Source organism: Ustilago hordei (genome assembly GCF_900519145.1).
Source record: "Ustilago hordei strain Uho2 genome assembly, contig: UHO2_contig_24, whole genome shotgun sequence".
Taxonomy (NCBI): Eukaryota; Fungi; Basidiomycota; class Ustilaginomycetes; order Ustilaginales; family Ustilaginaceae; genus Ustilago; species Ustilago hordei.
The window spans coordinates 249030-271789 of NW_024545283.1; the positions used below are offsets into that span (position 1 = coordinate 249030).

The following is a 22760-nucleotide window of genomic DNA, read 5'->3' on the forward strand; positions in this document are numbered from 1 at the left end:
TAACGCGTCGCGCCTTGCTGCACCTTTCCAATAGGCCTCTTTCTTTTTCACTTTTACCGTGTTAGGACCCGAAGTTCGTGTGGGAAAGTTGTTAGACCGGCTTTTCTTTCGGCCAACTTTCTCCTTGAACGACGATTTCCAATAGACAGCTTCTGATTGGCTGAATTGCGCCTGCTCAAAGCTCTCGCTCCATTATCAATTCTTTATCAATTTTAGATCTGCAGACCCGTTCTTCTGTGCCGGCGGTGATGCCAGACAGAGCTTTGATCACACAAAAGCAGCTTTCTTGCTCTCAATTTAGGTCTGATGTCGGTCAAGGCGGATGGGCCGAATCGTAACTCGCTCCGAGTGTGACACGGCAGTGTCAGTGCGAGTTCATTTCGGCTGCCGGTGGCTGCGTCGACATTGATGTGACAGAAAAGGTGATGGCGTATAATACAACCAACATCATTGGCTCTCGTCCAAACTTTTGACTTGCGACCTGCAGCAGCTCTTCGGCTCGTCGGGAAGAGAGCAAAAAGGTTGTCGCGGCTGTCTAGACGAGTTTTTTGGCAATTCACTCTCCGCACGCACATACACCAAAGCCATTTTCTTTTGCCCAGAAGGGAAAAAACAAGTCGACTGAGCCTCACTCAAGCTAACGTCCGTGATTGCGCTATCTCTATATAACCTTGCCCCCTCCCACTTCTCTCTTTCTCACCCGCTTCCTCATATAACCCTTCTGCAATCTTGCTCCGTCTCAAGCACCCGCTTCTCTTTCCAACATGGCATGCTCTTCAACCAAGAAAGCCGGCACTGGTGGCTGCGCCAATTGCTCCTGTGCCGCCACTGGCCCCTCTACTTCCAACGGCGCTTCCGTCAAGCTTCCTTCCAAGATGGCCAAGTCCGAGTCCACTCCTCTCCTCTGGGCGACCAGCACCGCCGACGCTGTCAGCTACTCTTCTACTACACAAGAATCTCGCTCGCGCGCTGCCTCATCCTCCGCTTCCACCCTCAGCGCTACTCACGAATGTCCCTCATCTGGCCTCCAGCAACACGACCCCAACTTTGTTTGTTGCCGAGAAGTTGTTGGTACAGACGAGCGCACTCTCATCGATCCGGACTTTGCTCGCGACTGCATCGTTGGTCTCAGCGACGGTTTGACCGTTCCGTTTGCGCTTACCGCAGGATTGTCTTCGACTGGATCGACCAAGCTGGTCGTGTTGGCTGGTTTGGCCGAGTTGGTGTCGGGTGCTATCTCGATGGGCATTGGTGGTTTCTTGTCGGCTCAGGCCGAGATGAGCCATTTCGCTTTCAACCAGAGATGCACCGAGCAGAGGATAGAACGATCGTGCGGCAGTGAGGTGCAGCGTCAGGTACATGATATCTTAAAGGACTACGGTATTGCCCCCGAGACTTCAGCTCAGATTGCTGCCGAGCTCACAGCCAAGGAGCAGGCGCGTAAGGAAGCTCAACAGCTCGCACTGGCTCAGCAGAAACGTGCTGCCTCTTCTTCGCGTAGGAGCATCTTTGGTTGCATACCAGTTCCTTCCTCCTTGTCTTCGGTCTCATCAGTGCCAGCACACAAGCGCACCTCAAGCGACGAAGAATCGCAGCTCCTCAACAACGATGACACAGAAGACCTCGAACAGGCTGGTCTTACTCCATTCCTCCTCAAGCTTGGCGAAGGTTTGGAGCCGGTCAGCACCTCGCGTCTGTACATCTCAGCGTTGACCATCGGTCTCAGCTACTTCATCGGCGGCATCATTCCTCTGCTTCCCTACATGTTTTTGGAACAGGCAAGCAAGGCCTTGCTCTTCTCAGTGGTGATTACTGGTGTGATTCTCTTGATCTTTGGTGTGGTCAAGCAGAGGGTTACTGGCGGAGAAGGTGGCTTCAAGGGTTATGCGTACGGTGCGGTTTCGACGTTGGCAGTGGGAGGTGTGGCTGCAGGAGCTTCTTGGTTGATTGTTGGGTTGTTGGAGGGTGGGGGAGATGGACACCTCTAGTTCCTCTTAGAATAAAAGAATGATGAAGAGCACACTCATTTGGTTCTGTTAATGCACCTTCGTTTTAGTCACCCAGAATGCTACTTTCAGTGTGTGGTTTGGAAACCGCGTGTATAATGTTACATGATGTGTCCTTCCCCACCAGCATCTTTGTATCCTTTGGCGATACCTTCTCGACCCTCTTCCAGTTCGCTTGGTTCGTCCATACCCAGTCGCTGCTCCAATCCTTTCCATCCGCGCTTGTTGAGGTGTGCGATGGAAGCAGTCTCCAACACAGTTGTCAGTTCGCCTGTAGTAGGGTTTCGGAGCACCACCAAATCTTCGCCGTTAGCAGCTGTATTGCTGAGTTGCAGTGCTTGTTCTGTCCAACCTTGCACAGCGGGTGCAGTGGCTGTATTAGAGTTATTGTTGAACTTTCGTCGACGCACGTATGTTCCACTGATGAGAGAGAAGTGTGGTCTACCGTCCTCTTCCTTCTCTTCCTCCTCTTCCTCCCCTGCCTCATCCTCTCGCTGGCCTTCCGCTTCAGCACTGCCATGGATATCAAGTTTCTGTGCCTTCTTCACCAATTCCTCCTGATCAAAATCAGAAGGAACCAAATTTTCCAAATCCAAAACGTACTTCCCCGTCCAATCCACCCCCTCTTCCCCCCTCTCCATCCTCTCCGCGGCCTTCACGGCAAGCTCCATCTCAAACGGCGTAACAATTGGCTTGTAAAACTCTTTACTATCCACCAAGGTGTTTTCGGGACAAGCAACAAGGACGAATACATCGATCTCTTGAAAGTTGGCTAGTTTTGCCGGATTGAGTTTGCCCACGGAGATGGTGTATACTTTTCGACCGCTTTTCTTGCCAGTGAGGAGGTTGCGCAGGTATTTGAGAAGTGGGAGGTAGGAGTGCACGCCGAGGGTGCCGACTAGGAGGCCGACAACGGAGGCATCCCGCGCTTTGAGGACTGATGCGTAGCGTTTCATGAGTAAGCGGTTGGTGGAGCCGGTTTCGACTCGTGCGGTGGAAGTGATTGGGTTGTAGGAGACGAGTGGGGTTGAGGTGCCGAGGGTAAGGAGGAGGTTAGTTAGGGAGAGGGACTCGGGGCCGAGGTAGAGGTAGGCGCATTGGGAGGATGATACGCCAGGAGGAAGGGTGGCAGAGCGTGATGGACCGAGTGGTCGGGATCCTCTTTCGGAGACAATGTCTTCGTGTTTTGTGGACGAGGCTGGTGTTGAGAGTATTGTTGCTGATGCTGATGTTGAGGTGGCTTTGGCGCAAGATGACGAGTTGGAAGAGCACGATCCGCCTCCACAACATGACGAAGTTGGTTGTGCTGAAGTTGAGCATGTACCGTTAGATCCTCCACAGCATGCTGCTTCTTGTGCCGATGCGTCGGGGGCAGCTGACTCGCCATTGACCAGCTTCTCATCGTAATTTCTTTTAAAGTCAACATGCGTTCTTACCAGCGGCAACTGGACACCTTGCTCTTGCAACGCATGCTTTGTCGCCTGATACACCTCTTCCACTACATGATCCCATGAGACATCATAGGTCAGGACAAGAGCCTTGATATTCTCATTTCTCTCCACCTGCTGCTTTGCCTGTTCCGCTAAGCTTCTTGCTGCCCCTTTCACATCCTCTAAAGGCTGCTTCGTGAACACGTAGATCACCGGCAACCTAGCCGTCGCTGACAAGCAAGCATGACCATAGTGCACCACTAAGTCGGCATCGACATGCTTAGCTGCTACCTCATCAACACAGCATCCTCCATAGCTTGTGTCTGCGAGGATGTAGAACTCTGGCAAAGCTGTGTTGGCTTTGGAGGTGGATGCTGATGTTGGTGCCTCCTCCGTGGAGTATAGCGTGCGGAGTTCCTTCTTGAGAGCCCAGTAGACAGGTACTGAGTCGATTAGCGCTTCATCTGGAAATTGCAGTGCGACTCTGCGGAATCGGCCGCTGCGGATCTTGGCTGCAGTCGAGAGAATGTCGTAGACGTGGTAGATGGAGCGACCAGAGGAAGAGGCGGTTGCGGACTGGGCGAGAGGGTTTAGCTCGAGAGGTGCGGTGAGGACTGCCTCGTCTGTTGTGCTGAAGGCTGCCATCGTTGTGGGCGCCTCAATGGAGAGGGGGAGGATGGTGGTGTCGAGGATAGGCAGAAAGGAGGAAGGGTAGGACAAAGGAACTTTGAAGGTTCCACAATTTTTCTTCTGGTCGAGGCCACAAGCTGCGAAATTTGATTGATCTTTTTTTGGCCGTAAAATGAACCCGCCAAAAGTCTCAATGAATTTTGAGCTTCCTCGTTAATCCTCGGAACTCGGATGTTGAGAAGCGCTGTGTGGAGGCCAAGTTGCTCAATACGACTCAGCCGAGGCCATGTCACATCCTTTACCTATCATCGTCCAAGCCTTCTCGAAATTCTCGGCCGTCCACCGTCACCTTTGGCGCCTAAATCAGGGAGGATCTAGGCGGATATATCTGTGAAGATCCGCAAGAGCTCGCTTCGGGACACTCTTGGGATCTCATGGAGCTCTGAAGCGCGTACATCATCGATACCCTCGGCCGCTTACACAGGCTGAGCAACAGCAACGATGGCCAGCCAAAGACATACTCCCGGCCCAGGCCAAGGCGTAACCTCGACTTCCAGAGGTGGTAACAACAACGCTTTATCAATATCCGAACATTCTCGAGCGGCTGGCATTGGCGCAGAAACCATCGACGACTTCCTCGACCGACAACCTCGCTCCGTTCTCATCCGACTTTACGAGAAACCAGCATCATGTCTAGCCATCTTCCGTCTACTTCCCATGATGGCACGGCAATTAATCATGCATATGCTCTTCCTCGACGTTCCACTCGCAGCAGATGATTTCATTGCCTGGATCAAGAAGGAAGCGCGGAAGGACTTTGATGCGGCTGTAGACAAGCTTTCCCGCCTTTCGATTGTGCAGTTGAAGTCGACGGGAGGGAAGCAGATTTTGCTGCTGAATGCAGTGTTTACGGATGGGATGAGAAGAGCGTTGACTGGTGGAGGCAAGCATAGGTCTTTTGGTGTTCCTTGTGATACGGAGGATAAGAATGCGGTGGATGTTGCGTTCTTGGATCAGTATGCGAGGAATAAGTGGGAGACCATCTTGCATTACATGGTCGGTAGTGAGAATTCGTCTACGCCGAGAGAGCCAGTGTTGTATCTTTTGAGGAGAAGTAACTTGATGCAGCCCAGGCCAAGTTCGGGGTCGGGTAGCGGCGGGTTGAATATTACGAGTAGAGGGTTCCAGTTCTTATTAGAAGATGTGAACACGCAGCTGTGGGACTTGTTGCTGCAGTATCTAGATATGGCAGAAGAGAGGAACATGGATCTGGTTGAGGTGCTGGCTTTCCTGTTCATGTTGGGCAGCTTGGAGCTTGGGAGGGATTACTCAACGGAAGAATTGCCAGAGACGCAATTGCATATGCTTGAAGATTTCCGTGATTACGGTTTGGTCTATCAACGCAAAGCTTCCAGCCGGCGGTTCTACCCCACTCGTCTAGCTACAACGTTGACCTCTTCAGCAGCTATCCCACTCCTGTCGAGTAACGGAGCCGAACAGGAAGAACGAGGCTACATTATCTTAGAGACCAACTACCGACTCTATGCATACACCTCCAACCCTCTCCGAGTTGCGGTGTTGTCGCTGTTTGTTACGATCAAAGCGCGGTTTCCGAACCTTGTTGTCGGGTCGATCACGCGAGACTCGGTCAAGTCAGCACTGGCGAATGGCATTACAGCAGAACAGATCATCACGTATCTCACGCATCATGCGCATGTTCAGATGCACCGGAACGACCCGTTGTTGCCAGTGACGGTCTCGGATCAGATCAGGTTATGGGAAAGAGAGAAGAACAGGGTAGTGCAGAATTTGGGTTCGTTGTTTACGGACTTCACAAGTCAGTTCGACTTCGAGGAGGTCAGGAACTATGCTAAGCAACTGGGCGTGCTCGTGTGGGAAGATGAGTCGAAAAGGAGGTTTTTTGTTGATGAGGCGGGCAATGAGCCTGTTCGCGATTATATCCGTAGAAGGAGAGCGTAGTATAAGAGCAGCATATAATGCAAATACATTGTTGCGAAAGTGCGATCCATGTGAGAGACAAGTGCTTGTGAATGTGAGATTGTCGACTGCTGTCGTGATTGATGGAAGGATTCGATGATGGAGATTGCACTCCGCACTTGTGTATGAGCAGAACAGAAGATGCGAATCCCGTTTGAATTCAATCGCACGAAAAAAGACAAACCAGACTAAATAGATTGCAGGCAAAGACCCGTGAGGTCCTCGGAGCTCGACAAGGAGGCTCCCGGCCCGCCGTAACAGGGGCCGGTCGAGCGCAGAGACGAGCGGCAAGGGAGGGAGTACAGGGAGGGCAATTTAATCGATGAACCAGGCTGCTATCAGCGCGCCTGGTTTGGTGAAGATGAAAGAGATGATGGTAGTGAAGAGAGGAGCGGAGAGCTTTCCGCTCCGCACTTCATAAGCGAAGCCAAAAAAAAAATCAAAAAAATCGATTGTTTTGAGTCCAGCCCAGACACGCACGCCAACATGACTGATCACGTGATGCAGACACGAAACCTCGAAATCAACACCGAAAACACCTAAATCCGGCAGCGCTCTGTTGTGTGTTGGAGTGGAGGTTTCTGAACCAACACTTCCCATCTTTCCTTCTTACATCGTACACCATTCCGTCTCCTTTTCGCAATCTCTGCCTCGACTTCTCGATAGCGCTGGCGACCTTAACACTCCACCATGGAGCTGCGCAGCCGCTCGCGAGCACAACCACCATCACCCGCATCACGTCCAGATGGCTCAGATACAACACCCTCGCCAGCAACTTCAATACCAACCACACCTCCCTCACCAACAGTCAACCTCCGCTCACTCTTTCTCTTTTTCCTCGCCTTCCGTCTAATCAACGCCCTAGTAACACGGACGTTCTTCCAACCCGATGAATACTACCAAACGACTGAGATCGCGCATCGAGTCGTGTTCGGCCATGGATTTAAGAGTTGGGAGTGGTCTACAAATCCTCATTCTCCTCTTCCGGCCAATGCATCGTGGTTCCAGTTAGCGAGACATAATGTACTTAACGGCCCGGTACGGTCCATCTTACACCCGCTTCTCTTCGTGCCCAGTTATGCGCTGTTGAAAGTGACAGATCTAGATCAGACGTATCTGCTGCTGCTGTTCCCGCGACTGCAACAAGCAGTGATTGCGGCGATAGGGGACTGGTTTACGTTTAGATTAGCGCATCGTATAGGAGGCGAGAGGGTTGCTTGGTTTTCGACCCTGGTGGGGCTGACGAACTTGTATGGGCTGTATACGGCTACGAGGACGTTTAGCAATTGTACAGAGGCGGCCGTTACGGTTGCTGGCTTGTTTTATTGGCCTTTCAAACCTTTCTACTGCGGCGACGGGGCTGAGGTGGAGTACTTTGCGACAAAGAAGGAGCACTTAAAGCTTAAAGCATTGGGTAAGAAAAGGCAGGAGAAAGGGAAGGGAAATTGGCAATCGCAAGAAGACCTCGCATTCGAACAAAAGCAATTGGCCAGGGCGATCTATGATCGAACCCTCAAAAGAAGTCTATGGCTTGCTGCTGGCGCATGTCTTCTCCGGCCGACGAATGGGGTATTTTGGGTCTATCTCGTCGCTGAGCTCTTCGTGAAGCAGCTGCGATGTCTTAGATCCCACAAGTCCAGCAGATCAGGGGAAGGAGAAAGATCTCTTCTTCCAACCCTAGAAATCATCGGCGAAACGGCCTCCCTCATCCGCATTCTCACCCTGATCGGCCTCACCGGCCTCAGTTTTGCCCTTGTGGTGGATACGACCTACGACTATCTCTCGAACGCATCACCCCACACTAGGCCCTTTCTACCAGCACTCAGCTTGGTTGCGTTCTTGCACAAGAACGTTGTCAGTAATTTAAGCATCTTTTACGGCGCAAATTCATGGCATTGGTACTGGACGCAAGGTTTGCCAGTGTTATGTACTTTTTGGTTGCCTGCTACGGTGTTTGGGTTGATTGATGCGATGCTGTCAGTAGGGAGGGAGGGGAGGGGTGGGGAGGAAAAGAAGTCGCTAGCAAGACTGGTGTTGGTGACTGTTGGTGTGTATAGCTTGTTGGGACATAAGGAGTTTCGGTTTCTGCAACCTTTGCTGCCGGTGTTGAGTGTTTTAGCTGCGAGCGGGTTGGCGGTTTCTTACGTAAGTGAAGGTGGGGCAGCGGGTCAGGTAGAGTCTGAGAGGAAGGGTGGAGTAGCAAAGCAGCTCTGGAGAGCAATCAATATTCTTCCCCTGTGGCTGCGAGCGGTGCTGTTAACACTGCAACCAGTCGCAGCTATCTATCTGGCCAGCATTCACGGCGTTGCTCAAGAGCAAGTTCCTTACGAACTCGGAAGGATATACCGTCAACAGCAACGAGACCCAGTCGGAGGAGAATCGGAGGAGTTCGGCACAGGCTTCGGTCGAATCCACAACCTTGGCTTTCTCATGCCTTGTCATTCGACACCCTGGGCTACGCATCTTCACAGCAAAGATTTGGTGGACAGGAGTTGGTTCATTCAGTGTCCTCCCCCTCCAGCACAGTCAGAAATGACGCAAAGGCAGAAAGGGGTAAAATACTGGGATCAAAGTGACTTTTTCTACCATGATCCGATCAAGTACTTGGTCGAAAGGATGCCGTTTAATGTTGATACCTCCTATCCTCCTTCTCCTGTGCCAGGGTCAGGGTCAGGAACAGGAGAGGGGAGGGAGGAAGTGTGGGATAAAGGATGGCGACATACTTGGCCTAGTCATTTAGTTGTTTTCGATGCTTTGCTGAAAGAAGGGTCTAGGAAAGCGGGACACACGAGGACGCTGAAGAATCTCTTGAGTTTGAAAGGGTACAGGGAGGTGGGAAGGTATTGGAATACAGTGAAACACGAGGATGCGAGGAGAGAGGGTGATGTTGTTGTGTTGGCCTATAAGGGGCCGAAAACGCACAAATAAGCTCGTAATGTCTCATGGAATTCATTGTCATCGTCTTTTTGTTCGATCGTGTGATAGTTTGTGGTGCTGCTGCCTGTGTGTCTGAGGATCATCCTTGAGTAGCGGAAGGTAGGACAAGTAGAAGTAGTAGAAGTGCAAGGAGGGTCTGCCGCACGGTGCAGCTCCACTTTCTTTGGTATTCCGAAACCCGATTCCGCAGCTGCAGAAGCACACTGACGCGGCGTTTAACCTTCTCAACTCAGCTTTCCTTCCCACTCCTTTCCCAACACCGTACACTCACCACCTCGCTGCACACCAACCGCAACTCAATCTTCGAGCTACAACTCGGCAATCATGGCAGCGCTACCATACATATCCATCCAACCGAACTACTCGGAAGTCTTCTCCGACATTTCTTCTTCCACCATTGCAGGGGAAAAAGTTTGGCTTTCGTACTATTCTTCCAACGCCCCTTCCTCCAGTGTACATCTCAAGCTGCCGCTTCAACAAGTCAAAGATGATGGGAAGAGTATGGATACGCAAGGTGGAGTTAGCATTGGGGAGGTCGAAATCAGTGGAGGGCCGACGAAAGGGCTGAAAGTTAGCAGAGTCCAGGGTAGCTGGTTGGATTTGGAACTCACCCAGGATGCGTCAGCGGAAGACCCTGATGAGGTTGTGCCCGGCAAGGAAGAGCAGAACAGCGGCGGTAGCAGGTCTGCTAGAGGCCTGCAGTCCAGTATAGAGCTCGATTCGGGCGTGCAAGTCCGTTTTGCACGGAAGACATTAACAAAATTCTTGCCGACAGTGGGGACGTCGAAAGTGAACGACAACTATACGAACTATCCGACCATTGATGCATTCGACATCTCTCATGGGACTTCTGAGGACGAGGTTGATATGTTTGTCGCAGGTGGTGCTGAAGGATCGCTCCATACAGGACGGCTATCTGAATTCGATCCCGATTCAGCACGCTCGCAAGCTATCGAAACACTTCTTACTCCCGAAGAGAGAGACATCCTCAGCGGAGAAGCACGAGATTCGGAGGAGAAGAAATGGGATATCGAAGCAAGAATTCGTATGCATGTCAACTCCGCCAAAGCCCGCCTTGGCAAGAAGACTGCGCTCAAAGGTCATGTAGGAGACATCCGCTTTGTGAAATTCTTCCCTTCCAATCGGGTCGTACTTTCCACATCGAGCGATTTGACGGTGAGAATCTGGGATCCGTTCACAGGCGACAACCCACGCACGCTGGAAGGGCATAAACGGGCTGTGCTGACAGCTGGCATTATCGGACGCGGGAGGACAGTGCTCAGCGGTGGAGCAGATGGGTCTGTACGATTATGGGACGTTGCGGCAGGGGAGAAGATTAGGTTGTTCGGTAGTGATCGTTATTCCGCGGTCAACTGTTTGGCGCTGGAGAAGAAGGCAGATGGTGGAGAAGAAGATTTTGCGGTGGGGTTGGCTAGCGGTGGATGGCAGAAGTTCGATATAAGGACTGCTGTGGCGAATGTCACTACTCAGAAATATGCTTTTCCGCCGGGAAAGCCGCCTTCTGCGTCTAATTTGTGGACTCAAGGGCCTACGGCGGGAGTCACGGCAATTGATGTCAGAGGTCACACGGTGATAACAGGTACAGCTAATGGGATTGTTAGTGTTTGGGATACCCGTGCCACCTCCTCTTCTTCGAAAGCTGAAGGGACGGAGCCGCCAAAGGGTCTCGTCACGGCATGGAGGAGGAACAATGCAGAAGTAAACTCTTTGAAGCTCTTTGATGGTCAGAAGGGCTTGGAGGTGCTAGTCGCGACGCAAGATGGGTTGCCGTATCGTGCAGCGTTAGAGGCTGGTGGCGAGAGGATGGACGTAGAAGGTGCAGAGGGAGAGGGAGTCTGGACAGACGCTGCACCGAGAGTAGTGTGCGAGTACGCAGGATGGGATTGCGATCAAACGAGCTGGATTGGGTTGGATAGCAAAGAGAGGGTTGTGATTGCTGGTGCTGAGGGTACTGTTAGGCGATATTAATGTTCACTCTTTTACCTGACACAAAGTGCAATTGGAAGGAGAATGAACGATGATTGTGATTCTTGTAAAGACGGTGATCGCAGAGTGATTCGATACAAATGGAAGGATAAGGTGCGCCCCTGTGGACGACCACTTACGACGATCGCAAAGGACTGATACAAGTGCGGAATGTAAGGGAGTGTCTAGGATCTCCTACTCCAAGGCATCGACAAGCTGTGCAATTGGATCCAGGGACCGCGCACCGCAGGCGAAACATCGATCCCTTTCTCCTCCCTGCTTTTCTTAGCCTCCTTCTCTATCTCCCTCTGCCGCGTATCCTCATCCTGCTTGCTTTCCACCAACCTTTCTTGAATCCTGGCATCTTCATCCACCAATATCTCGACCGATTCCTCAGCCTCCAACTGCGAAACACGAGCAACACGACTAGTAGTCACATCTCCAAACGTGACTTTTCTTGCACTGACGCACTCTGTTGCGCTTCCGACGATTCTCGCTCTGTTGCTCTTGGGTTGCGATCTGGCACTGCCAGGGCAAGCGGTTGCACTGTTTGTGGTGCTACTGCTGCTGCGCGAGCTGCGGGAGGGAGTCCGCTTGAGCGATGATTTGCGTGGCAGAGGCGAATTGTTGCTGAGAGAAGAAGCCGAGGGAGGGGGGTAAGAGGAGTTCATTGAGCCGGATCGGTTGCGGGAGATGTATCGAGAGTTCAGGTCTGATGCGGAACGGAATCGCATCATTGGTGGCGAGATGGGCGTGGATAGTGGTGGTGAGGGGCGGGTGGAGAAGGATGTGCTCCTTTCTCGTGCCAGTGCTCCTTTGGGCGGTTCGCAAGAGAAGCTAGTTTTGCGGTTCAATTGGGAGCTCACAACGGCGGGAGAGGCAGGCGATCCTCCATTCATATTAGGATTGGACGGTGCAGGGCGAAAAAAACTCGTCTTTCGGCTCAGCGGCGTTCTTACCGGGGGGGTAGTGGAAAAGGGAACGACGGTGATGGGAAAAGGCGTGACAGTGGTGTTGACGCTGACGGGGAGAGAAGACGAGAAGCGAGGAGATTTGCTGTAGTCTGTTGGACCAGTATGGTTCTGCAGTTCTATTTTCCTGGAGGAGAGGATGTTCAGGCTGAGTTTACGGAGGAGGGATGGCTTGCGTTGTGTTGCTTGTGGCTTTTCGCCGTGTTTTGACTGGGGAAGATGAAGCTCTTGCGGCGCCGGCGGTGCAGGAGAGCGGCTGGCTGAGGGTGGATAGCATCTGTTCTCGAGACCTGGTCTACGCTGGTGCTGTAGCTGTTGTTGCTCCTTCTTCTGGCGGACAGGTGCAGGTGCTATACGGACGATCGGTACTGATGGATACTGGGAAACTTTCTCTACCACCATCTCCCTGTCCTGCTCCACCGATCTCTGTTGGAGTGAATCCATGGACCGAGCGGAGACAAAAGTTGCCATACTGCTAATACTTACACTATCACTTTCCTTCGCTGCCTCTGCTTCCAGCATCACAGGAGCCGGATCAGCTTTTGTCACTCCTGCTTGTCCTAGGCCCCTCGGCACCCCAAAAGTATCAAGCGTCTGGATGCTACTAGTCCGTCTGTGCGACTTGAGGTACTCTGCTGGAGTTTTTCTCAGGCTGCGCAGGCTTGGTGATGCAGTGCCAGCAATGCTTGCCGGCTTGAAGGTACCAGAGAAGCTGTTGGGGCTAAGATCGATCAGATCTTCAAGCGTTGTCGAGCAGTGAGCTGGACGCGGAGGTCTGCTTGGTACCTTTCCCCTGTGCTGCACTTGCTCTTTCATCACGTCTGAAGGTGCAGAAGGTTTATACAAGCCAAGAGCAGTAGGCTCGAGCAAAGGGCTGTTCCAAAATGGCTTCAAGCACTCAGCATTGATGGTATCAAGCAGCGGACCTCCACCCGGCATTGTCAGAATTGACGGTGTGTCGTCATTCATCGTTGCACATCCCGACGACTCCTTTTTGGCTGCAAAACCACACGGCACACTCACGCCACTCTCTCGTCTTTCAGGTCGCAGACCAAGTCGAGAGCTGGAGCGAGAGTCGCTGTCCTGCTGTAAGAGCTCTTCTAGCGCCTGATCCAGCTTTTCCCCTACTCTGCCTCCCTTTTTCCCTAGCACCATAGCGAGTGTTTGTGGAGTAGGTACAATCGTGCTTGCCTCCGAAGAATTGATGCTCGAGGAACAACGTGAACATGCATAGTCACGAGGAGAGTCAAGAGGGCTGTAGGGGATGCCGCTGCCCTCTCCACCTTGCAGGGTGTAGATGGATGCTGAGTCGGCAATGATGCCTTCGAAAAGCATTGATAGGGGGCTGTAGACTAGAGGGGAAAGCAGATCGGGCGACGGAAGGCCACATGATGAGGATGGGGTTGGTGAAAGGTGTGGTAGCCGGCTGGTGAGAAGAGGTGAATGAGATGAGACAGAAATGGTGGTGTTGGCGCCTTTCTGAGCTTGCAGCAGGCGGAGTGGGGATCGAGGGGGGATGGTCATTATGACGACGTTGGGTAAACTCTTTTTGCGCTAGGCGATTTGAGCTGTTTTGAAGTTCGGGCAGTGGTGCTTGAGATTGAGAGCGTGAGAGAAGGTATGAGGGTGAAGAAGACGTTCTGCGTCGGGAGCAATCAAAGACAGTCCTGAATATATCCTCCCCAGCGTCGATGCAGAGCACGGATTGGAAAAAGTATACGTGTCAAAGCAAGGAAGACTAAGATTGTGCGTGCTTTCGATCTTACCACAATCCCGTGGACATCTGCAGACGCAAAGACTAAGCTGCTGCTCAAGCGTATTTCCAGGCACAGGCGAAGGTCGAGCCTGAGGGCGAAGCTTGCCGGCGATCAGATCCTCGGGCTTGCATTACCGCGCTGCTTTGCTAACTACAGTCCCGCCCGGACCTGCCTTTGAGCTGGCCATCCATCAGACATACCGGCGCAAACATGTAAGGCACACTCAATTTGGTGTAACACGGGGATCGAGCTCGATGCTGCTCCCCACATCTGCACCCAGATACCAGGAGTATCAAGGCACAATTTTGCAGATCGGGGGCTCGAGCACCATCTACCACACAACCCGCCAATTTTGCAGTGGTGATGAAGCTGGGCTCCGATCTCTCTTGTTGTATGGTGAGGTGTCTGATCGCGGTTGAGCATGTGAAGCACCTGCATGGCCTTGACAACGTCTGAGCAGCTTGTACTGTGACTGCGGACTTGACGCATGACAGAAAGGGAAATGCCGTAGAGCATGACCTTCATTGAGCAGCAGACGAGGTCTGTGTCTGAACCTCACCTAACATTCTGCGCTCGACCCGCTTCCACACATTCGTGTTCAGGTTGACCTTCACTACAACTTTACCTCGACTAATCAGAGCGTGGACCTTTCCTTCACCAAGCTTCCGACATCACACGCGGCACAAAGAAAGCCAAGTTGAGCGAAGGACGAATTTGTGATGGGTATTACAATCTCTCCTATAGTCTTCTAATTCTCCGGAATCCTGAAGACCGTGATCTCCTGCTGCTTAAAGTATCTCCTATTCTCCTCATCAATCAAGACGAGATTCAAGTAATACCTTGTGCTGAACTTCTTGTTGACATCCCTGAACGTCGGTGTCAATTCGAATCCTCCCAAGAACAACCTGATCGGAATGGTCTCGCCTCGAACTGGCGCGCCGTCCATGATCTCGAATTTGGTGATGGTTTCGGATTCGTTGTATTGGTTGGGTGCTGCTCCGGTCGTTTCTCGACGGATGATGGAGAGCTCCATGTGTTTGATCTTGATTCGGACCAGAAGGAAGTAAATTTTGCCCACGATTACGTCTTTGAGGTGGTATCTGAAGTAACGAAGGCAAAGGACGGAGGTATGGTTAGCGATAGGAGGAATAACAGAGGAGAAGGAAGAGAGAATTTGGGTTACATACTTGGATTTGTTGTACTCGAATTCGATATGGAGACAATCTTCGATACCGACTTCCATCTTGATCGCATTGTTGGAGTCTGGTGGCATGCGATACGAGTGGACCCAGATATCTCGCTCTTTTACCACGTCTGTTAACCGCCGCGATATCGTTACCCGAATATAGTATCTGTTTTCCGACACGGATACAATGCGACACTTGGTTAGCATGACCCTTTGAGAAGTCCGGATGGATGAGTTGGTTTGAGTGCTCACCTCAGCTTGACGTTGATACCGTTATAGCTCTCGTATTGCTTTTCGACGTTCTTGAACTCAAAGTCAAAGTTTTGTGCTGCGCGCATCTCGCCTGGTGATGCAAGCTCTTGCACGAGTGAAAGAAACTCGTAGTGGTTGCCTCGGTCGTAAAACATTTCTGTGCGCCGTACGAAAGTTGGGAGAGAGGAATGTCAGCATGAGTCTGAAAACTTCTCACAGCCTTCTGATCAACAGCCGCCTGGGGTCCGATGGTACGTACCGATGCTGCCAACGAACTCGATCTTGATCCCCTCATGCACTAGCTTTTTCCCGTCTCTTACACGCACTGATACCTGCAGTTCACAATGAGAGAACGCAAAGGAGTTGGGATGAATCTGTCAGTCAGAACAATCCTCAAGAATGCGGTTTAGTAGGAAGAGCTTCTCCGTGTACGTACCGACCCTTTGACGCTCTCTCCATCAAAGTAGATTGGACACTTCTCTTTGCTCGCTTTGTCCATTTTGATCTCCACCTGTTTGCGTGCATCTTCACCTTCTAGCCGCACGTCGACGTCGACCGGGCTGGAGAATGAGAAGAAAGACGCCATGATCGCTCTACTGCCTTCCAGCTAGCTATTAGAAATCCTGATCGTGGTCGTATTGAACAGCAAAGTGCTAGTAGTGAAGTTCGGTGTACTTCGCCGGAGGACACTGGCTATGCTGGAATGAATGTTTGGGTCTGTGCGCTTCTCTGTCTCCGTGCGATGTGAATCGAGTCTGCTGGAGTGCGATGCTGCGTCTCGGATGCTGCGACTGGATGATGCGCTTGGACGATGGTGGCGATGGCAGCTGTACTAAGATGTCGAGTAGATCGTGATGAGAGGGATGGTTAGAGTGGAGGAATGGTGTTGTTCTTGATCTCGCTCAGTGGACATTGCGGCACCTGTGCATCAATTTTGGCAGTTGCGGAGCTGACACGCGTGGCTCGAACGTATCGCGATTCCAAAATTTAAGCTGGGTCCCGATTTCGATTTCAGCATCCCCACTCTGTACTTGTGCTTTGGCTGACGACTCTCTCGCTGTAAGCCTCTCAAAACAATTGTGCAATAGGCTCCTCTCATGTGTGCATGCAAGCGCAAGGGCAGATCAAAAAGACTTTTCAGCTTGAATCTACACTGTCGCCGCCGACGACTGAAGCCGAGGGGCAAAGGTGAGACCGCATTTGATCTGATGTCAACTGATGCCGTGAAAGGCTAGGTTAGAGTATGCAATGTGAATGAAATGGGTGCAGGTACAAGTACAAAGTAGTGAACAAGATGGTATTGCCTTGGATGGCAGTAGATTCGTTCTGGCGTGTTTCGTTCAAGAAAGCTATCAAATGTGCGTGTTGAGGTCAATGTTCGCAGGTTGGCGCCAAGGCGAAGCGTCTTACTTGCCGATCTCGTGCTCAGCAAGAAGCATGTTTGGGATCCCGCTTCGGATCTGGTAGATATGTTGGCAGTTTGGGCACACCATTTGACCCTCGACGACGTGAATCTGTTGCCGCAACGACGTCAAAATGAGAGTTTTGTGTCAACATTCGTCCTTCCTTCTGCACAAATTCCCCTGCATTGTCGAGTTGTACTCACCTCTAGCAAAACCCGATGTAACGCCTTGATCAGCTCCTCATCTTCAAACGGCTTCGACGGATCCGGACCCTGGTCTGGCAACGATGTATCACCCAAACTTCTCGCGGTCTTGACTAGTGCTGGCCAATCGAGCTTGGGTAGGAAGCCCTTGATGAACGTCTCATTTGGTTCGGCTTCGATGAGTTCAAGCTGAACGTTTTGGAGGAGAAGTGGGAAGTTGTTCGATGTCGTTTGACAGGCTTTTGCGTGGCATGCAAGGAGGTTGTGTGTTAGAAGACGCATCCTCGGTTATATGAGGAGCAATGTCTGCGTAAATTCGGACTTGTTTGGTTTGCGCGGTGGTTGTACCGTTCGTTCTGATTGTATGTGGTGAGGTAGATACGAGACGGGTGGACAAGACGAGTTGATGGCGAGCGTCAGGGCCAAGGTGGAGGAGGAAGATGTAAAAAAAGAAGGGTCTTAGGCAGCTTCGTCCAAAAATTTCCCACAAAAGAGCACATCACGTGAAGAAAAAGCGAGCTTTGACGAGGTCTAACATCCCAATCATTTGCGAAACGCTCTGGGATGATGGTTGTTGGTCTTGCTCTCGATAAGCGGTATTGCGCATGTCGATGCCTGTCAATCAATGCATACATTGTGGCTCTTCAGCACAGCAACCTTGATCAATCAAGAATGTTCATAGCTTGACTTTGCCTTTTGGAAAACATTGGGGGACAGTGTGCGGTTCAAGTGACTAGTCAATGAGAGCAACACCATCCACAGCCCGGCTTACGTCATACACAAAGCCGATATGAACAGGGCATATCTCGGTAGCGACTCGGGAATGAAGTGTCTGAACGTGCCGCTTGGTGGGGTGTGATCATTCAAAATGGTCGAGGGTGATTGTACTTCAGACCGTTGTTTCATTTGCTATCATCGCTGCACACGCCTCCCTCTACACACTGGTGGGAGGTAGTCGCGCTGACTCAAGGGCCTGGAGCCAAGTTGATGAACCTCAACTTCTGCTCGCCTAATATAAGAGAGGGCAGCGAGAAGGAAGGCGCCTTGCAGCAATATATGTGGTGCTTCCTCGTCTTCCACCCTGACGCAGCGTCGGTCTTGATCAGCAGTTGGTGGGAGGCTTCCACCGTTGGATATAAAGAGCCAATTGTGCCGTCCTCAGATTCATCTCTTTCGTCCTCCTTCTCTCTGCCCTCTCACCTCTCCCTATCCTCTCACCTCTCCCTATCCTCTCACCTCTCTCTGTCCTCTCACCTCCCTCTAACCTATTTGAAACACCATTGCATATCACCCTCTTAGTCTCGACCATGCATAGCAACCTTTCCCTTTTTCTCGGCCTCCTGTTCTCCCTTGTCACCATGGCTATTGCTACGACCCCTAACCCTTCGGGCCCTGTCCCGCCAGCATCGTTCGACGTCACCTTCCCGGACCCCTCCAACTACTGGGTTGCATGTGGCTGGAACAATCTCACTTGGAAGAGCCTCACACCTCAATCCCCTCCCTCTGCCTCCAACGTGGTGACTATCATGCTCACCAACTCGAATAAGACTTTGCTCAACGACGACTTTGAGATCGGCAACGCTCTTCAGGGTTCTCTCAACGCTGCTATGGTTTACGTCCCTTGTATTGCTCCCGCTTCCGGCTATTCGCTGCTTTTTGTTAACTCGACCGACTATGATCACAAAGGTAAGCACTACCCCCGACCTTCACCATCGGATTAATGAGACGGGATTGCTGACCTCTTTAAACTTTGGTGAGGACAGAGAACAAAGTATTGTACAAGTCTCCTCAATTCGTCATCAAGCCTAAAGGCTCCGCTCCCGATCCGGCCTCCGGTCAGACAGCTATTCCTAGCCAGATTCAGCCTTACCTTCAGACTCCAGGAATTGTGCTGCCGCAGAACAAGACTGATGGGGCCACCAACACAACTGCCAGCGGAAACAACACTAGCAGCGATGCCTTGCCAAAGCTGGATGCCTCTGGTTCTGGGTTTGGCAGCTTTACTCCTACTCAGCATACCAACGGTGCAGCCCAGGCAGGCGTGTGGGGCGACTTCCTGTTCATCTTGGTCATCGCCGCGTTTACAGCTTTGGTTGTCATTTCGTAGCCTTCTTTTTCATCCTATCGTTCAGCCAGGGATGCGATTCGCTACACGACTTTTCTTTCTTCCGTTTCCTCACTTTCACACATTAATATCATGACGACTAGCAAAGCATGTTTTTACACTCTTTTTCATCAAGGTTTGAAAGTGGTAGTCGATTGCGAACAAGAGTAAATGTCTATATATCTTTTAAGTGATGAGTTTGCAGCCCTCGTTCCGCCGAGTGCAATATGAGAAACCTTTGCAGGTTACACTAGGGGGTTTCAGTTATCTCTGAGTTTTGAAAACACAATACTTTGAAAATATGTTTGGGCCCAATTTTTGATGCCCCAAGAAACTGCACAGGCCTGTGACACATGCATCTTGGAGTTTCACTTGACTTGCCCGGTAAAAACAATCTCTGATTCCCTACACCAGGTCAAGATCAAAGTGATCATATCAGATGTTGTTGAACACTATACTGAACAATGCCAAAACCTTTGATTGAAAAGCTAAAGCAAATAGCTTACATCACACCTGTTCTGATTGCTGTCTTCTGCGAGCCTCATGCCTTCAGTTTTGTCTCTCCTGCCATTTGGCGAAGGCCAATGTTGTCATTCCCATCCTTTGAGATTCTGCTGTTGTGTCCTCAAAAGGGCAGCCATGAGAAGTAAAGAGTGCAGTGAGCATCTCCTCCCTAAGATCCAGTGCTTTCTCCTGCCTGAACTTCTGGACTCGGTTCTGAGACATGCCCTCCATGGCAGCAGCCTGTTCCTGTTCGTATTGCTGCTGGTTTTCCCTTCGTTGTATCCTTGCATCTTCGGTAGCCTGCTGATATGCTTCCATCCCTGACGTGGTCTCCAGCACCTCAGCTTCAGATAGAGTTTCTGATGCCTTAAGGTATTCTGCCACCTCATCTGGTCGATCATAATGGCTTGCGAATGTATGTGCAATGATACAAGCCTGGACCATATGTGCAGCTTTCTCGTGGTCCTCTTCTCGATACAGGTTGCCTTGAAATCCCATGAGACATTGGAAGCAGTTCTTGAGGTAGGCAATGCCATGTTTGGCCTTGACACAAATGCAGGAGAGTGAATAGTTGAAGTAGTGGAGATCTCTGCTCTTTGCAGCTGCAGTGTTGCTGTACGGTCCAACTGTGTAGCTGGAGTAGCCATAACCAGCATCAACCCAGACAAACTCACCTTCATCAAGATGCAAATGAGGCTTTGCAACAATACCACTGCCTGAAGCCCAGACTCGCGCATCATGTGATGACCCAGGATGTCCAACCACCGACTTGACAATGCACAAGGAATGAGGGAGGAAGACAAGGGCAATGTTGAATGTATAATCACCCTTGTATGAGTAATGCTCGCAAGCATTGAGTGCTGGCTTCCAAGCAAGATTGATGTGTGTACCATCTACCACCAACCATCCTCTAGACCATTCCTTGACTCCACTCTTATCAGCAACCCATGCTTTTGCCTTAGCATGCTCGTCTTCAGTTGCAAAGGTTACTACCTCACTGTTCAGCTCATATAGGCCTGCAATAGTCCTATCTGTCCACACATGAACTAAGCCCTGACTGCAACTGCAGGCAAATGCAACATCACGAACTCCACCACCATTTCCTGACCGTTCAAGCTGATATAGACCAACTACCACTTGCTGCTGAACACGCCAAAAGCTTGATATTGATCTGAAGGCATTGGTTGTGCTGAGTCTGTAAGTGAGAGCTTGGAATGCATCTGGGGTCATGCGAACAGCCCCTCAAAAGAGCTTGCGGTTGATGACAGCATATCGATCAAGCATGTTGATGAGGGGATCCTTTCATTGCGGCAGTTGAAGACATTCAACTGTGTATCGAGACTGGCTGATGATGTTGTAAGTCCTGATGAGCATGAATGAGATAGCATGATCAAACATGTCATCATCAGAAGCTTCAAGGTCATCATTAGGGTGCCAAGTGGCATCGACATCCATCAGATCAAGTTGCATCTTGGATTCCACCATCAATGAATGCATGATGGTGGTCTCAATGTCATCCAGGAGGTGCTGTTTGTCGGAAGTGTGCACCATGGTTGAAGTAGAGGGCCAGAAATAGGAGAGGATGATGTGGTCTGAAAGAGAGTCCAAAGCTACAAACACAATGCAGCTGAGTTCTGTGCAGCTGGGTTCTGCACAGCTGATTTCTGCACAACACACATGCTCAGAACTGGGGCTACACCAATCAGCATCTTGTATGTGGAACAATTCATCACATTGAAGCAATCTACATTTGAGAGATTACATGGAAGACTGGGTATGGGGTATGCTAGTCATACATATTGAGAGCTAGCTTTACAGAGAGCAATGGTACAACAAGTTGGAAACACAGGAACAGAACTTGGAGAACTCAAAAGGAACACCATTCTTGCCAAATGGTCTACTCACGAGCTGAATCGCTATTGTCCTGCTGATCCATGGCAAGAACCAGTGGGTCAAGATCAAGATTGCTTTGACTACTTCCAGCGATGTTGCCAAAGGGTAGATTAGGGTTCATCATCTGCACCATCTCCATGAGCCAACCACGCTCTTCAGTTTGCATGCACTCTTGTCTCTCACTTTCTTCCCTGGAAAATTGAATGCGCATTTCCTCCCTCTTTGTGCATTCCTCCTCAACCTTGATTCGTGCCTGAAGCATGTCTTGGGTGCAGGCCTGCACAATTTCCGACAGCTCTTCTCGCTTGCTCTTGGAATTGAAGGGTTGAGACTTCTTGGGTGTTGTACCTGTGGCTGGAGAATGGTAAACAGAGTCACCATCACCATCGTCCACTTCATCAGCCTCAAAAGCAGTGCTGGATGAGTGCTGGTGGGTTGGAGTGTCTATAGGGGTAATGGTGAAGGGGGTGGGGCCAATCGAAGACGGGTTGGATGAGGAAGAGAAGGGCGAGCGGGATGAAGATGAAGCAGCAGCTGGGTGTCATGGGCCTGGATGCTCAAGAAGCAGGAGGGTCACGGGTTCATATGGAAGGAGCACAGGTATCGAAGATCTAGTCGATACCAGTAGAGAGCATGGTCGTAGTGCAGTCTCCATGGAGACCATGGACTCCTACAGACTCACATGCAAAGGAGGGCCAAGCACAGCCACGAGGAGGACCAAGCTCAAGGAGCATGCAGATGGTTACCACTCAGGGGCTCGAGAGACAAGAGCCAAAGGAACTGTCACTGATCAAAGGAGAAGGAGCAGTGTCGAAGGAGTCGACACCAGGTCATGAGGAGGAGGAGCAGTGTCGAAGGAGTCGACACCACTCAGGAGGCACAAGGGTGCCAAACAAGCAGCAGGATAGCAAGGAGGAGGAGCAGTGTTGAAGGAGTCGATAGCTCAAGAAGGACAGGAGTGGTGCTAGAGGAGCCCCCCTGTACAGTACTCGATGAAGAAGGTACTCTCTGGAGAGACAGCAAGAGCAGCATCGCTGGCAATGCTGTGAAGAGGTATATAACCATACTTTCTCATCATCAAAGGTCGAGTGGATCCTCATCCACTCTACACCCATCATAACTAGTTATCACTTCAGCATAAGTATACATTAGTTTCAGTCAGCATAGTAGCAGTCTATCAAGGTTGCTCCTCATCGTAGTGTGTGTGTTGTATCACCACTACCTGACATCCAAAGGCGACCCATAGCAGGTCAGCAGTCTGGATATAGATAGAACTGAAGGCAGTAGTACACTGTGGTCTGGGGATCACCTCAAGCATCAGTCAACACACTGGACACTCATGTTGACACCACCAACCTTATCACCAACACCATCAACCTCACCATCATCAACACTCACACCAGACCTTGGTGTCATCATAACCTACATATTGATATTGATTGTGCTGAGCTACCCCTGAATGGAGTGTCCACAGAGGTCAGCCAAAACCTACAATAGTAT

At 51.0% G+C, this 22760-nt stretch overlaps 10 protein-coding genes across 10 annotated transcripts; 5 read left to right on the top strand and 5 right to left on the bottom strand.

The window, feature by feature from the left end:
* Positions 1 to 764: 764 nt before the first annotated feature.
* Positions 765 to 1988, top strand: UHO2_07180 (uncharacterized protein; the record flags this gene model as incomplete). The annotated part of the gene is made up of 1 exon (XM_041558982.1): positions 765 to 1988. The coding sequence occupies one exon, from the start codon at positions 765 to 767 to the stop codon at positions 1986 to 1988; it is 1224 nt and encodes a 407-aa protein (XP_041414916.1).
* Positions 1989 to 2107: 119 nt separating this feature from the next.
* Positions 2108 to 4081, bottom strand: UHO2_07181 (uncharacterized protein; the record flags this gene model as incomplete). Its single annotated transcript, XM_041558983.1, has 1 exon — positions 2108 to 4081. One exon carries the CDS (start codon positions 4079 to 4081, stop codon positions 2108 to 2110), a length of 1974 nt encoding a protein of 657 aa, XP_041414917.1.
* A 486-nt stretch (positions 4082 to 4567) lies between these two features.
* On the top strand, positions 4568 to 6046 carry UHO2_07182 (putative TFB2 - TFIIH subunit (transcription/repair factor); the record flags this gene model as incomplete). Its single annotated transcript, XM_041558984.1, has 1 exon — positions 4568 to 6046. One exon carries the CDS (start codon positions 4568 to 4570, stop codon positions 6044 to 6046), a length of 1479 nt encoding a protein of 492 aa, XP_041414918.1.
* A 708-nt stretch (positions 6047 to 6754) lies between these two features.
* On the top strand, positions 6755 to 8992 carry UHO2_07183 (uncharacterized protein; the record flags this gene model as incomplete). Its single annotated transcript, XM_041558985.1, has 1 exon — positions 6755 to 8992. The coding sequence occupies one exon, from the start codon at positions 6755 to 6757 to the stop codon at positions 8990 to 8992; it is 2238 nt and encodes a 745-aa protein (XP_041414919.1).
* A 333-nt stretch (positions 8993 to 9325) lies between these two features.
* Positions 9326 to 10990, top strand: UHO2_07184 (related to RPN14 ### proteasome-interacting protein involved in the assembly of the 19S proteasome; the record flags this gene model as incomplete). The annotated part of the gene is made up of 1 exon (XM_041558986.1): positions 9326 to 10990. One exon carries the CDS (start codon positions 9326 to 9328, stop codon positions 10988 to 10990), a length of 1665 nt encoding a protein of 554 aa, XP_041414920.1.
* A 182-nt stretch (positions 10991 to 11172) lies between these two features.
* UHO2_07185 (uncharacterized protein) lies at positions 11173 to 13482 on the bottom strand (the record flags this gene model as incomplete). Its single annotated transcript, XM_041558987.1, has 1 exon — positions 11173 to 13482. One exon carries the CDS (start codon positions 13480 to 13482, stop codon positions 11173 to 11175), a length of 2310 nt encoding a protein of 769 aa, XP_041414921.1.
* Positions 13483 to 14463: 981 nt separating this feature from the next.
* UHO2_07186 (putative PEP8 - vacuolar protein sorting/targeting protein) lies at positions 14464 to 15739 on the bottom strand (the record flags this gene model as incomplete). The annotated part of the gene is made up of 5 exons (XM_041558988.1): positions 14464 to 14815; positions 14903 to 15067; positions 15154 to 15310; positions 15413 to 15485; positions 15590 to 15739. 5 exons carry the CDS (start codon positions 15737 to 15739, stop codon positions 14464 to 14466), a joined length of 897 nt encoding a protein of 298 aa, XP_041414922.1.
* Positions 15740 to 16559: 820 nt separating this feature from the next.
* Positions 16560 to 17041, bottom strand: UHO2_07187 (uncharacterized protein; the record flags this gene model as incomplete). Its single annotated transcript, XM_041558989.1, has 2 exons — positions 16560 to 16667; positions 16760 to 17041. 2 exons carry the CDS (start codon positions 17039 to 17041, stop codon positions 16560 to 16562), a joined length of 390 nt encoding a protein of 129 aa, XP_041414923.1.
* A 1076-nt stretch (positions 17042 to 18117) lies between these two features.
* Positions 18118 to 18866, top strand: UHO2_07188 (uncharacterized protein; the record flags this gene model as incomplete). Its single annotated transcript, XM_041558990.1, has 2 exons — positions 18118 to 18445; positions 18523 to 18866. 2 exons carry the CDS (start codon positions 18118 to 18120, stop codon positions 18864 to 18866), a joined length of 672 nt encoding a protein of 223 aa, XP_041414924.1.
* A 546-nt stretch (positions 18867 to 19412) lies between these two features.
* Positions 19413 to 20918, bottom strand: UHO2_07189 (uncharacterized protein; the record flags this gene model as incomplete). The annotated part of the gene is made up of 2 exons (XM_041558991.1): positions 19413 to 20364; positions 20710 to 20918. The coding sequence occupies 2 exons, from the start codon at positions 20916 to 20918 to the stop codon at positions 19413 to 19415; spliced, it is 1161 nt and encodes a 386-aa protein (XP_041414925.1).
* Between the last annotated feature and the right edge of the window lie 1842 nt (positions 20919 to 22760).